The following is a 14,993-nucleotide window of genomic DNA, read 5'->3' on the forward strand; positions in this document are numbered from 1 at the left end:
GCGCAAATGAAAACATCTTGTTTGTTTCTTCTTGAAACTTGAAACATCTTCTATGTTTCAAGTTGCACCCCAAAGCCACACACCATCCTGACTTGGAAATATATCGTTGTTCCTTCATTGTCGTTGAGTCAAAATCCTGGAACTCCCTATCTAGCAGTACTGTGGGAGTACCTTCACCACACAGACTGCAGCAGTTCAAGAAGGTGGCTCACCACCTTCTCAAGGGAATCTAGGGATGGGCAATAAATGCTGGCCTTGCCAGCGACGCCGACATCCTGTGAATGAATAAAAAAGGACATTGTTTCACCTTAGTAGCAGAATATTATAAATGTTCTTATAAAACACTAGATTTATGTAACTAACCCAGGGAGATCTGGTAATATGATAAAAGCATATGATACAATATGAAAAGAAATACTGTTCTCTAAGTAGCTGACTGTTTAACTCCTGCCCAAAAAGTTTGAGGAACTTTGAAGATCATCAACCGAAGGCATCAGATGCAATGACAATGAGGAGAGAGGCCAGCAGTGCAAGCACTGCCCCCAGCCAGTGTTTCCAGTGCACTGACGTGTCTGGGCGACGTGCTTCTTCCCAGAATGCCCCCGCTGCCACGTAAGAACGAGGAGCCGGAGCCGCTTCCTGTGACAACTGCACACCCCACCACAGCTGGCAATGGGCGGCTCACAGAGCGTGGAAATACCCGGTGGTGGCAGCGAGGGATATCATGTCCTCCGAGTATGTAACTGCATTAGTACAAAGTGTCGGCCCGCTTCTCGCTTCGCTTACAGCCGGCGCCTCCTGCACCGAGCGGAGCGACGAATTGCTGGGCTCAGTCCGCACGCAAGGTCGGGGACCGGGCCGCGGCCTGGTCCTGCCTTTCACGCATCCTGGGTGGTTCAGTAGGGCCCAACCGCAGGACCGATCACTCACTGGGCGGATTTTGTGAGTTTTACTGTAGCTAAACTATTAGATGGCGGATCGAGAGCTTCAGGGAAGACGGAGAAGGCACTGAGTTACTGTAGCTCCGGTTCCGATCTGTCTCCACCACTGTGACTTTTTGGGTAGTGACATGTTTCTCCATGTAGTTAAAACACAAATCAATAGAGTTTAGAGCTCCCCCCCCCCCCCCCCAACAATTCCCGGTAGAGGACAAGCTAGTAATCACCAGGCTTTCCTTAAAAATGCAACAACCTTAATGTGTTCGGGACTTTGAAGATTAACTCAACTCTCTCTCTCTCTGTTTAAGCTTATTTTTATTTATTTCTGGAACTTCCCTCAGAAAAAGTGGACAGATGTTTGAGGGTATGCAATGTTTTTCTCTTAGAATCTAGTTCCATGGCAACCTTTCGACTCTCCCCTGATTCAGTGAGAAACAAAAACAGAACATGCTAAAAATACACAGTACTATAGGTCAGTCAGCATCTGTAAAGAGAAAAGATGGTTTGAATTGATGATCTTTTGTCAAACTCCTAATTTAATTAGATACTTTTAAAATAGTGGACCAAACTGTGGTATAATACTGTATTAAATTCTTGGCAAGTTAATATGACTTGTTTATTTTTGTAGCTGTATATTGTCAGTAAGAGTTGGAATATGATTGTGCTGACTTTGTTTTTGTGTCTTAATGTTATAGTGTACCTCTTACAAATACATTGTTCCTGTATACAAAGTAATTGCAGGGTATTACTAGTTAATTTATTGAACTGTCTCGTAATTATAGGTTTGTAACTTATTTATCTTGTCGGTTTTAGTGGTATCCATACTTATTGTAATACATTCAGACTGAACTGGCATGTTTTCAGTTTAGAAATAGCATTTCTCTAATTTTAATTCCTCCCCCTCTTTCCTCAGTTGGCATGCACCATTCTTGCTTATACATTTTAATGATGGTAGTTCCTGAAAATCTTATTGTACAATGTTCAGAAAAAAATCAAAAGTGTACAAAAATAATTTTGATCATAATTGGCCTTGGCATCCTTTGTGTTCTATTTTGTAGATTCATAATATTAACGTTCTGTTTTGTGATTTCTGATTACAGTAGTTGCAAACTTGTGAGCAAGGTTTTGGCAGCAAACCTAATATCTGCCCAGCTGTTACCCTTTTGTTATAGATGCAAAGCAAACTTTAAAAAAGCCAGGTACCTTGTCTGGGTTCTGACTTGGAGCCTGAAATTTCCAAACCATTTATGGACCTTGAATTCTAGAAATTTACCAATAGCTATCATTGCTTAGATTTATCACTGTGCATTTGAGCTATGGTCTTGAAGGAGCAGGCCAGGTTAATGGCTAACTCTCAACCATGCTCCAGACCCTAGACTACCCGTTAGCAATGTTGTTAGCGTTTTACATTAATAGGGGACTCTCATTACCATTTAGAAAAATAAAACCGCTAGATATTTTTTCTGTGTGTCCATTTTAGGTTTTGTTTTATTGAACAGTTTAAACCATGGATAATGTCAATTGAGGAACTGGCATGGCAAAGGTACTGAGTATAATAGTGTAAAGAAACGGAATTAACCTAAAGATTCAAATGACAATCTCAAACGCCCTGGGTTAATGACCATCTCTATTAATAATTCAGATTATTTTATTATATACTGTCATGGTATTTCATTCGTCCATAATGCCCTTCTGCTTTTGTGGTGGACTGAAGCTTCAATTTTCACACTATCATCTCAACACAACTTCACTGACCTGTCATTCAGTCCAGTTTACACTACATGTAGGAATTTAGCTGGTCCACAAACTTCTACAACAGCTCAGTAAATGTTTCTGTAATTTCAGTGGCAAGAACCAATACTAAAGAGACAAATGCTGACTTGCTTTGTAACTGTTCACAGCCAGGTTGCCCACTCATATCACCATTATGAACATCAACTTGCATCTATATAGTGCCTTTAATGTAGAAAAATGTTCTAAGGTATTTCACAGAAGCCTAAGGAAAAATAGACATCAAGCCAAAGGAGAGTTTAAGATGCTTGGTGAAAGAGGTGGGTTTTAAGGGGGACCTTAAAGGAGGAAGTAGTAGTGGTTGAGGGAATTCTTGAATATGGCCCAGGTGCTGAAGGTATAGCCACCAATTAAAAGGAAGAGGCTGTAGTCACAGGAACAGGGAATTCAGGGGGTAGTAAGGATGGAGGAGGTTAGAGATGGGGAGCAGTGAGTCTGAGGGTTTTAACCACAAGGATAAGAACAGTATTCATTATTTAATGAAGAATATTCAAAAGACATAAATAGAAGTGCTGTTAAAGTTGGTCTGAGTTTTCTATGACTCTTAATTTGAGATTGTGTTCGACTAGTAAGACTCTCACTAAAGAAAATGCAGACATTTTAGGAGATGTATTCTTGGTTAGGGTTGCAGAACAGTTTACAAGAAGAGTAAAGAGAGCTGCATCTGTCTGTGCTCAACCTTACTAGGAATGATTGATGCCAGAAGTGGAAAAGTGTTCAGTTTCAGGAGCACTGACATCCCTCATATTAATGAGCACAAAACATTTTTCTTTCAAAAAAGACTAGATAGGGTTCATGCAGTAATCCGTCTTAAGGATTTTGTATGGTATCTTATTGCTAAAGTAGTGATTTGTTACAGGAGATATGCCCAAAAATCCTATGACATTAGGATTGAGAAAATCAAGTTGGCTGTAAGAACATATTTCCATCTCCACAGCACTACCTGCATTTGCCACTACCTTAGCCAGCTTGCTGCTGAAACCCGTATACACCTCCAGACTCGATTGCAGTAATGCTGTTCTTACTGGTTACCCCACCATGCTTCAAAAACTCCAACTTGTCCAAAATGCTGCCCCCTGTATTAAGTCCTGGTCACCATGCACCCCTGTCCTTGCTGAACTACATGAAGTCTCTGTCCTCCAAAGTATTAAATTTAAAACCATAGATTGCTTCATGGCCTTGTCCCACCCTATCTCTGCAATCTCCTGCAGCTCAATATCCCCTCCCACATGCTCTGCTCCTCTGATTCTAGTCTTGTGCTTGGTCACTCCTTCTGTACCACCATTGGTGGTAGACTCCTCAGCTGCCCTGACTGCTCTGGAACTCCGTCCTTAAAACCTTCCATCTTGCCACCTTTGAAAATGGGTTTTGAAAAGTTTTTTTTAGCCAAGTGAAATTAAAACAAAAAATGCTGGAAATGCACAGGTCAGGAAAAAAAGATCAGGAATATCATTGTGGGTAGGTATCCATCATTAGAACAGAGAGGGTGGTTGGGAATATAACTTGTTTTAACATTAAAACTCAGGGTGATCTAAAGAGTTGGAAGTAATTAAATTTTAAGACAACTTTTATGTTAAAATAAGCAACTTCTTGGCCACTGGATCATTTGGGCGAATTGAAGTTAATCAAATGTTTGTTAGACCACAAAAGCCATTTAGATGGCAGTGTGCCTACGTTAACACTTCAAAAGTGTTTCATGGTGGAAGCACCTTGAGAATAAATGGTTTGATTCCTGTCTATATCTCCAGTAGGGTTATGGGGGAAGGGGGAGATTCTATTGTTGGTTTCATCAATCTTAAGCTAGGGAGGAGGTAAAACTGGGCAGGGATCCTCAATCAAATTGCTATGGTCTGGATAGGCTCACGTGAAGAATGGTCATGTGGGCAAAGTGTCAGAGTCCTACTGCTTCCTGTAAAACCAAACTCGTGTAGGAGTCTCTGCCTTCAGGGAAATTAGATGAAATATTCAAGAGAAAATAAAATGCATGTTTCTTCGAATAAATGTACATTTTATTTGGAGCAAAATCAGTTTTCTACGTAACAGTTAGTTATGCATTGTGATATCTCGAGTCCCAATGATACTACATTTGAACAACTTGTATACTCTCCTCCGTCACTTGTATTATTTGTTTGTGTGTCAGCCCTGGTACAGTGGTAGCATCCTCACCTCTTAGTCAGAAGGCTGTGCATACATTCTGCATGTGGACATAGAGAGGATGTTTTCACTCGTGGGGCCGTCTAAAACTAGAGGTCATAAATATAAGATAGTCACTTATAAATACAATAAGGAATTCAAGAGAAACCTCTTTACCCAGAGAGTGGTTAGAATGTGGAACTTGCTACCACATGGAGTAGTTGAGGTAAATAGCATAGATGCATTTAGGGGGGGAAGCTAGATGAACACATGAGGGAAAAGGGAATAGAAGGATATGCTGATAGGATTAGATGAAGTAGGGTGGGTGGAGGTTCGTGTGTAGCTTAAATACTGGGATAGACGAGTTGGGCTGAATGGCCTGTTTCTGTGCTGTAAAATCTATGTAATTACTGTAAAGATTGATGTTTGCATGTAGTGAGAATGTGATCAGTGGTAATTTTCGATTGTTCAGAACAATAGTGTACACCTCATCGGTAGAAATTTGTGTGCCTTAAAGTGCTAAATTGTGACTACTTATGCATTTGCTTATGAATTTTTTTTTAAATTCTAAATTACTGCACTTTTCCTGTGTAGTGTGCTGTCAGCCTCAGAACCTGAAGCCAAAATTGTGGTAAACTCCAGTTTAACCAGTTCACAATTGTAAAAAAAACCTTTTGCAAATATGAATAATTATGGTATGCAGTTCACTTCAGAGGCATGGATTCCAAATACATATGACTCTGGCATCTCTTGTAGTCTCTCATCTCTTCTCTGGTATAGCATCAAAACATAAGTCACACAAGTAAAAATTCTAAAGTTGGGGGAAGCAGTATTAAATGTTACAGCAAAGTAAATGAGCAAAAGGTTCTGCTGGGCTTTTTTTCTGTAACAACAAGATTTTCATCTATCTTCACCTTCCTTTGTTCATCCAGAAAGTATTGGCCTGCATTTTCCGGTCAGTGGCAAGTGGACAGCGCCAGCTGTTCGTTGCACTTGTCCACAGACTTTCTGTGGGCTTTTGCACTAGAACTTGCTATGATTAGAGAGCCAAAACAGTGTGGCGCACTCTACAGGGGATCTGGGACCTGTATGAACAGGGCAAGCAACGGTGTGCCTCCCCTTAACCAATCCTTGCTGAGACATGCAGAGTCATGTATAGAAAGTGAAATAAAGAGAGGGAAAGAAAGATGGGATTCTGAGTGAGAGATAAGAGATAGAAAATAAAAATTTATTAAATGGTTTAATTATTTTAAATCTCTAACAATTAAAATCTGAAGGAATGAGACTCCACACTTGTAAAAGTTAATTTTCAGGGCCAAAAAGGATGCTTGACAGTAATTAAGACTTGACTTATGCTGCTAAAAATTTAATTACACTGGAATGGACAAGCCCTAACTCTGACGAGTTTAGTGGGTATCGTTAGTACTGCAGCTTTACGCCCTTCCATGTATTTGAATGCCGAGTCCCTTGGGCAAGATACTGTTCTAGTGCAGCTTCTGGAGGAGCAGGACAACTTGGATAGCAACTTCCTGATTTCTGTGTTTAACTGCGCATGTGCGATTGCTAGAAGTTGCTGTCTAATTTACTCTTTGAGGCTAACAGTGCTCACTGTTATTAGTTATTTTTACTGCAAAATCTGGAGTTTTTGTTTCCCCCCCTTGATTGTCAAGATATGTGCGAAAGTTGAACTGTAGAGGATGCTCGACTACTACAAGCAGATCTAGATGTGCTGGGGGATTGGATTTGTGTTTGGTAAATTATGTTTAACCTCAAAGTGTAGTGTTATGCATGTGGGCATGTTAGAGTACTGTGTCCAGTTTTGGTCTCCTTTGGAAAGGGTGCAGTGGAGGACCACAAGATTAATGCCCAGTTTAAAACACCTTAGTTACCCAGACATGAGCTTAACCTCTACTTTAGAGAAGCATAGACTTTGGAGTGATTTGATTGAGGTTTATAAAATAATGAAGGGGCTAGATTGTGTTTATGTCGTCCAATTACTTCCTAGGTTAGGGAGGACATGGGGTCACACTTACAAGTTATTTAAGGGCAGAACTAAGTTGGAAATTGGGTGGTTCTTTTCCCAGACACAAGCGGACCAGTGGAAAGGTTGCTGGCTCATATAGTGAATGTTGATTTGCCGTTTTCCTTCAAGTAAGAACTAATGTAGGTTAGCAAAGGCACCACGTCCTTCTCGCCCATCACATTGTCGTTACTAACCCATATTGGTTGCCAGTCTCACAATTCCTCCAGTTTAAAATCTTGTCTTTAAATCCTCCATGGCATCACCCTATTTTCATCATCGTTGTTATCTTCTCCAGCCCTACAACCCCCACCCCAAACACACACTTCCTCTGACTCTTGTTCCATCTCACTCCCGTGCTAGCTGCACCTTCATCCCATTCTCTGGAACTCCCTCATCCTTCCACCTCTCTTCCCATTTAAGACCCTCCTTAAAACTCACCTGTTAGACCAAACTTTTGGTTTTCTCTCATCTCTCTCGGCATTCGTTTCCTCAGACCTCTGAAAAACATCTTGAGATGTTTTTCTACGTTAAAGATGGCCATTGAATACCAGAGCTGATAGCACAATGTTGAACTTCTAGCTTTGGCAAAGAATATTTCAATAAATTTTCACATACACACACTTTTTCTGCCCTTAAAATACTGTCTAAATGGACATATACATATAGATATTAAAATGAAAGCTGTTTGCAAGAGACTGGGAGGGGGACAATGAAACCAATCTTTATTAAATTGTTTGAAGTGCAACACATTAATTGTCAATATAACTACAAGTGTAATAAAAAAAAGTTAGAAAAGTATTGCGGAAAATATTTTTAAAATTCAGAATCATCAGATCTGTCAAATGGAGCATGTAAGTTAGCATAGTCGAGCTTGGTGTCTACATCGTAACTTCACCTACTTATAATGGGGAACAAAGAAATGGCAGACCAACTAAATACATATTTTGGTTCTGTCTTCACAAAGGAGGACACAAATAACCTCCCAGAGATGCTGGGGAACATAGGGTCTGATGAAAGGGTGGAACTGAAAGAAATCAGTATTTGTAGGGAAATGGTGTTAGGAAAATTGATGGGACTGAAGGCCGATAAATCCCCAGGGCCTGATAATCTACATCCCAGGGTACTTAAGGAAGTGGCCCTAGAAATAGTAGATGCATTGCTGGTCATCTTTCAGAACTTGATAGACTCTGGAACAGTACCCATGGATTGGAGGGTAGCTAATGTTACCCCACTATTCAAAAAAAGTGGTAGAGAAAAAGCGGGGAATTATAGACCGGCAAGCCTGACATCGGTAGTGGGGAAAATGCTAGAGTCCATTATAAAAGATGTAATAGCAGAGCACTTGGAAAGCAGTGACAGGATCGGACAAAGTCAACATGGATTTACAAAAGGTAAATCATGCTTGGCTAATCTACTGGAATTTTTTGAGGATGTAACTGGTAAAATAGATAAGGGAGAACCAGTGGATGTGGTGTATTTGGACTTTCAGAAGGCTTTCGATAAGGTCCCACATAAGAGATTAGCGTGCAAAATTAAGGCACATGGGATTGGGGGCAAGGTATTGACTTGGATAGAGAACTGGTTGGCGGACAGAAAGCAAAGAGTTGAAATAAACGGGTCGTTTTCCGAGTGGCAGGCAGTGACTGGTGGGGTACCGCAAGGATCGGTCCTAGGACCCCAGCTGTTCGCAATATATATTAATGATCTGGACAAGGGAATTGGATGTAATATCTCCAAATTTGCAGACGACACAAAGCTGGGTGGGAGGGTATGCTGTGAGGAGGATGTCGTGAAACTCCAGTCCGATTTGGACAGGTTGGGTGATTGGGCAGAAACATGGCAAATGCACTATAATGTGGATAAATGTGAGGTTATCCACTTTGGTGGCAAAAACAGGAAGGCAGATTATTATTTGAATGGCAATAGATAGGGAGAAGGGGAAGTGCAACGAAACCTGGGTGTCCTTGTGCACCAGTCGCTGAAGGTAAGCATGCAGGTACAACAGGCGGTTAAGAAGGCAAATGGTATGTTGGCCTTCGTAGCGAGAGGGTTTGAGTACAGGAACAAGGATGTCTTGGTGCAGTTGTACAGGGCCTTGGTGAGACCGCACCTTGAGTATTGTGTGCAGTTTTGGTCGCTTTACCTGAGGAAGGATGTTCTTGCCATAGAAGGAGTGCAGCGAAGATTCACCAGGCTGATACCTGGGATGGCAGGAATGACTTATGAGGAGAGATTGTGTCGATTGGGCTTATACTCACGAGTTTAGAAGATTGAGAGGGGATCTCATCGAAACCTATAAAATTCTGTCAGGCCTGGACAGACTAGATGCAGGAAGGATGTTTCTGATGGCCGGGGAGTCCAGAACCAGGGGTCATAGTCTAAGGATAAGGGGTAAGCCATTTAGGACTGAAATGAGGAGGAATTTCTTCACCCAGAGTGTGGTGAACCTGTGGAATTCTCTGCCACAGTGGGCGGTGGAGGCCAGTTCATTAAATATATTCAAGATGGAGTTGGATATAGAGTCATAGAGTAATACAGCACGGATAGAGGCCCTTCGGCCCATCGTGTCCGCGCCGGCCATCAAGCCCTGTCTAATCTAATCCCATATTCCAGCATTTGGCCCGTAGCCTTGTATGCTATGGCATTTCAAGTGCTCATCCAAATGCTTCTTAAATGTTGTGAGGGTTTCTGCCTCCACAACCCTTTCAGGCAGTGAGTTCCAGACTCCAACCACCCTCTGGGTGAAAAAGTTCTTTCTCAAATCCCCTCTAAACCTCCCGCCCTTTACCTTGAATCTATGCCCCCTAGTTATTGACCCCTCTACTAAGGGAAAAAGCTCCTCAGCATCCATCCTATCTATGCCCCTCATAATTTTGTACACCTCAATCATGTCCCCCCTCAGCCTCCTCTGCTCCAAGGAAAACAAACCCAATCTGCCCAGTCTCTCTTCATAGCTGAAGCGCTCCAGCCCTGGTAACATCCTGGTGAACCTCCTCTGCACCCTCTCTAACACGATCACATCCTTCCTGTAGTGTGGCGACCAGAACTGCACACAGTATTCCAGCTGTGGCCTAACCAGTGTTTTATACAGCTCCATCATAACCTCCTTGCTCTTATATTCAATGCCTCGGCTAATGAAGGCAAGTATCCCATATGCCTTTTTTACCACCTTATCCACCTGTTCCGCCGCCTTCAGGGATCTGTGTACTTGCACACCCAGATCCCTCTGACCCTCCGTCTTGCCTAGGGTCTTTCCATTCATTGTGTATTCCCTTGCCTTGTTAGTCCCCCCAAAGTGCATCACCTCGCACTTTTCTGGGTTAAATTCCATTTGCCACTGTTCCGCCCATCTGACCAACCCGTCTCTATCGTCCTGCAGACTGAGGCTACCCTCCTCGCTATTTACCACCCTACCAATTTTTGTATCATCCGCGAACTTACTGATCATACCTTTTACATTCATATCCAAGTCATTAATGTAGACCACAAACAGCAAGGGACCCAGCACTGATCCCTGTGGTACCCCGCTGGCCACAGGCTTCCAGTCACAAAAACAACCTTCGACCATCACCCTCTGCCTTCTGCCACTAAGCCAGTTTTGTATCCAATGTGCCAAGGCACCCTGGATTCCATGGGCTCTTACCTTCTTGACCAGTCTCCTGTGCGGGACTTTATCGAAGGCCTTACTGAAATCCATGTATACCACATCCACTGCGTTACCCTCATCCACACACCTAGTCACCCCCTCAAAAAATTCAATCAAATTAGTCAGACATGATCTTCCCTTGACAAAGCCATGTTGACTATCCCTGATTAATCCTTGCCTCTCCAAGTGGAGACAAATTTTGTCCCTCAGAATTTTTTCCAATAATTTTCCTACCACTTGTTAGGCTCACTGGCCTGTAGTTCCCCGGTTTTTCCCTACTACCCTTCTTGAATAATGGTACTACATTAGCGGTTCTCCAGTCCTCTGGCACATCCCCTGTGGCCAGAGAGGTCCTGAATATATGTGTTAGAGCCCCCGCAATCTCTTCCTTTGCCTCACACAGCAGCCTGGGATACATTTCATCCAGGCCTGGGGATTTATCCATTTTTAGGCCAGCTAAAACCGCCAATACCTCCTCCCTCTCGATGTTAATATGTTCGATCATATCACAGTCCCCCCGCCCTATTTCTATGTCTACATTGTCCTTCTCCATAGTGAAAACAGATGCAAAAAATTCATTTAGAACCCCTCCTACATCTTCCGGCTCCACACACACATTGCCACTTTTGTCCCTAATGGGCCCTATTTTTTCCCTAGTTATCCTCTTACCCTTAATATACTTATAAAACATCTTCGGATTTTCCTTTATTTTGCTCGCCAGTGTTATTTCATGGCCCCTCCTTGATCTCCTAATTTCTTTTTTAAGTATCCCCCTGCACTTTTTGTACTCCTCTAGGGCTTCCTCCGTCTTTAGCCTTTTGTATCTACCAAACGCCCTCCTTTTTTTCCTAATCCATTCTCGTATATCCCCTGACATCCAAGGTTCCCTGTGGTTTTTGGAACCACTCTTGACCTTTACGGGAACATGTTGCCATTGTATGATCTCAATCTCCCTTCTGAAAGCCTCCCATTGCTCCGATGCGGATTTTCCTACAAGTAGCTGATCCCAGTCCATTTTGGCCAGATCCTGCCTTATCCTATTAAAATCGGCCTTCCCCCAATTTAGAACCTTTATTTCCGGCCCACCCCTGTCCTTTTCCATGACCACCTTAAATCTTACCATATTATGGTCACTATCACCAAAGTGCTCACCTACTAGCACTTTTTCCACTTGGCCGGCCACATTCCCTAGAATTAGGTCCAGTACCGCCCCCTCTCTTGTAGGACTTTCTACATGCTGGCTCAAAAAGCTCTCCTGGATGCACTTTAAGAATTCTACACCCTCTGAGCCTTTCACACTCTGACTATCCCAGTTAATATTGGGGAAGTTGAAATCCCCCATTATTATTACCCTATTATTTGCACATTTCTCTGAGATTTGCCTACATATCTGTTCCTCTATCTCCCCCTGACTGTTTGGAGGCCTATAGTACACTCCCAGCAAAGTGCTTGCCCCCTTTTTGTTTTTAAGCTCCACCCATATGGCCTCATTAGAGGACCCTGCTAATATATCATCCCTCCTTACTGCAGTAATTGACTCCTTAATTAATATTGCGACACCCCCTCCTCTTATACCTCCCCCTCTGTCTCGCCTGAAGATTCTGTACCCCGGAATATTGAGCTGCCAGTCTTGCCCCTCCCTCAACCGTGTCTCCGTGATAGCAACAATATCATACTCCCATGTGTTTATCAACACCTTCAGTTCATCCACCTTATTTGCAAGACTCCTTGCATTAAAATAGATGCCATCCAGCCTTGCCCTTATATATTTGCCCTGTCTACCAAGCTGACTTGTTTTATTCTCTATAATTGGCAGCACATCACCCCCTATTTCAGCTCCCCTCTGTATCCCATCCCCCTGCCAAGTTAGTTTAAACCCCCCCCCCCCCCCCCAACAGAGTGCTAGCAAACCTCCCCGCAAGGATATTTGTCCCGCTCTGGTTCAGGTGCAACCCGTCCGACTTGTACAAGTCCCACCTTTCCCAGAAGCAGGCCCAGTGATCCAGGAAAGTAAAACCCTCCCCCCTACACCAACTCTTTAGCCACGCATTCATCTGCTCTATCCTCCCATTCCTATACTTACTAGCACGTGGCACTGAGAGTAATCCAGAGATTACAACCTTTGAGGTCCTGCTCTTTAATCTGTTACCTAGCTCCCTAAATTCTTGATGCAGGACCTCATTCCCCCTTCCTTCCTATGTCGTTGGTCCCAATGTGGACCACGACCTCTGCCTGCTCACCCTCCCCCTTAAGAATGCCCTGTAGCCGCTCAGTGACATCCCAGACCCTGGCCCCAGGGAGGCAACAAACCATCCTGGAGTCAGGTTTGCGGCCACAGAAACGCCTATCTGTTCCCCTTACGATAGAATCCCCTACCACCATTGCTCTCCCACTCTTTTTCCTCCCTTTCTGAGCAGCAGAAGCGTCCCTGGTGCCAGGAAGCTGGCTGCTGCTGCCTTCCCCTGGTGAGTCATCCCCCTCAACAGTATCCAACTTGGTATACTTGTTTGAAAGGGGGATGTCCGCAGGGGTTCCCTGCACTTCCTGCCTGCCTCTGTTGCTCCGCCTGATGGTCACCCCCTGTGCAGCCCTACCCTGAGGCGTGAACAACTCGCTAAACGTGCTATCCACGACCCTCTCAGCATCGCGCATGCTCCAAAATTCATCCACCCGCAGCTCGAGCGCCGCAATGCGGTCTACAAGTAGCTGCAGCTGGATGCATTTCCCGCACACATGGTCGTCCGGGACACTGGCAGCGTCCCTGACTTCCCACATGGAGCAAGAGGAGCAGAACACGGGTCTGAGCTCTCCTGCCATGACTTACTCCTTTAATTAATTAAAAAATTTATTCAATACCCCAGTTACAGGTATACTCTAGGGCGCTTTATTTACCAACTGTCCCCACTACACCAGAGACCCTAGAAATTTAACACCACAGAAGTCAAGCTTGTATTGAAAAGAGAGAAATACTCACCAACCAATCACTTACCTGCTCCCTGGTGACGTCACACTCTGATTACTTTTTACCTCTCTCCTCTGCTGTTGATTTGGTATGCCTCGCTGCTCCCTGTGGTCGGGCCTCGTTGGTGGAGCCGGTTTTTAAGCCGGGCTCCGCCTCACCTCGCCTCGCTGCTCCCTGTGGTCGGGCCTCGTTGGTGGAGCCGGTTTTTAAGCCGGGCTCCGCCTCACCTCGCCTTGCTGCTCCCTGTGGTCGGGCCTCGTTGGTGGAGCCGGTTTTTAAGCCGGGCTCCGCCTCACCTCGCCTCGCTGCTCCCTGTGGTCGGGCCTCGTTGGTGGAGCCGGTTTTTAAGCCGGGCTCCGCCTCACCTCGCCTCGCTGCTCCCTGTGGTTTCTTAAGGTTAAAGGGATCAAGGGATATGGGGAGAAGGCAGGGACAGGGTACTGAATTTGGATGATCAGCCATGATCTCATTGAATGGCGGAGCAGGCTCGAAGGGCTGAATGGCCTACTCCTGCTCCTATCTTCTGTGTTTCTATGTTAGGCTGAGGCATGTCTCCTTTCCACAGAATATTGTATTAATTGCCATCAATGGTTAGATATGCAGCATTTCTTGAAGGATTCACAATCTGAGGATCCAATGTATCCAGTATCCAGTGGGCAGTTCCCTCCAGAGTCAAGAGTTCACACATGGTTTCCAGCAATTCAGTTACCTGCTCCATTGATCATCTAATTATTACATTTCAATCACAGAGCAACCTTCATCGCAAGGAAAGTGATAACCTGGGGGTCAGATATGAGAATGCATACTCATTTTATCTGGGGGTTAGTGCCCATCATGACTGGTTGCAGAAAAGCAAATCCGTGCTCCTTGAAGCTCTGCATCTCTAACTGGTAGAAGCACCATTTACATGGTCTGTGCGCATGATGTGGTCAGGAGAATGGTGGCAATGCTTTCACATTTTATGATTAGCTGTGCTACCTGCTGTCATCCCAGCAAGAGTTCAAACCTGTAATTGTCAGTTGTCTAATGATCAACCAGTCCCTGGAAGTGGTTGGAGATGAGCAGGGTACTTTTGAAAATGAGGTGGCTTTAAGGTGGCAAGTCTAACAGTGGATGTTCAGAGCCAGATCAGAGTGACAGACTTTGTAATCTGATACCTGAGCCAGGCAAGTTTGCAATACCCCTGTGCACTGTCGATAATTGAACAGCTTATCTGGCTCACTGATGGAATCTGGAGCAGTAGACCTGTCACTAGGGCTTGGATTCTTCCCCCACAGCTCTAGGTAATCCTGCAAGACAGCACCCTAACTGGTAGAGTGGTCTTGGCTGGGCAAGCAGTAGGAAACTCACCAGTGCTGTGCTAGTAAGCTCCATGATTTTACCTGGTTAAACTGCAATAGTAACCATGTGCACACTTGACTGTCCCTAAATCTTAATTCTGGCAACCTGTACCTAAGCTCTCTGGATATAGGTAAGCACTGTGTGTCCCTATGGGCGGAC

General features: G+C 44.1%; 1 protein-coding gene across 5 annotated transcripts in view; it reads left to right on the forward strand.

Annotated features, from left to right (window-relative positions):
• The first annotated feature begins 573 nt into the window (after window positions 1-573).
• gorasp2 (golgi reassembly stacking protein 2) overlaps window positions 574-14,993 on the forward strand; it is a 49,786-nt gene continuing 35,366 nt past the window's right edge. For 2 of the 5 annotated variants that reach the window (XM_085986251.1, XM_085986254.1), the window contains exon 1: window positions 593-735. In XM_085986251.1, the coding sequence (XP_085842377.1) occupies window positions 673-735 (63 nt within the window). In that variant the 5' untranslated portion in view covers window positions 593-672. Of the gene's footprint in view, window positions 736-1,246; window positions 1,303-1,324; window positions 1,411-14,993 lie in introns of those variants that run through there. The other 3 variants (XM_085986252.1, XM_085986253.1, XM_085986250.1) reach the window with 3 other exon arrangements.

Source organism: Somniosus microcephalus, chromosome 4 (assembly GCF_052327205.1).
Source record: "Somniosus microcephalus isolate GS21.2 chromosome 4, FLI_Smic_1.0, whole genome shotgun sequence".
Lineage (NCBI taxonomy): Eukaryota > Metazoa > Chordata > Chondrichthyes > Squaliformes > Somniosidae > Somniosus > Somniosus microcephalus.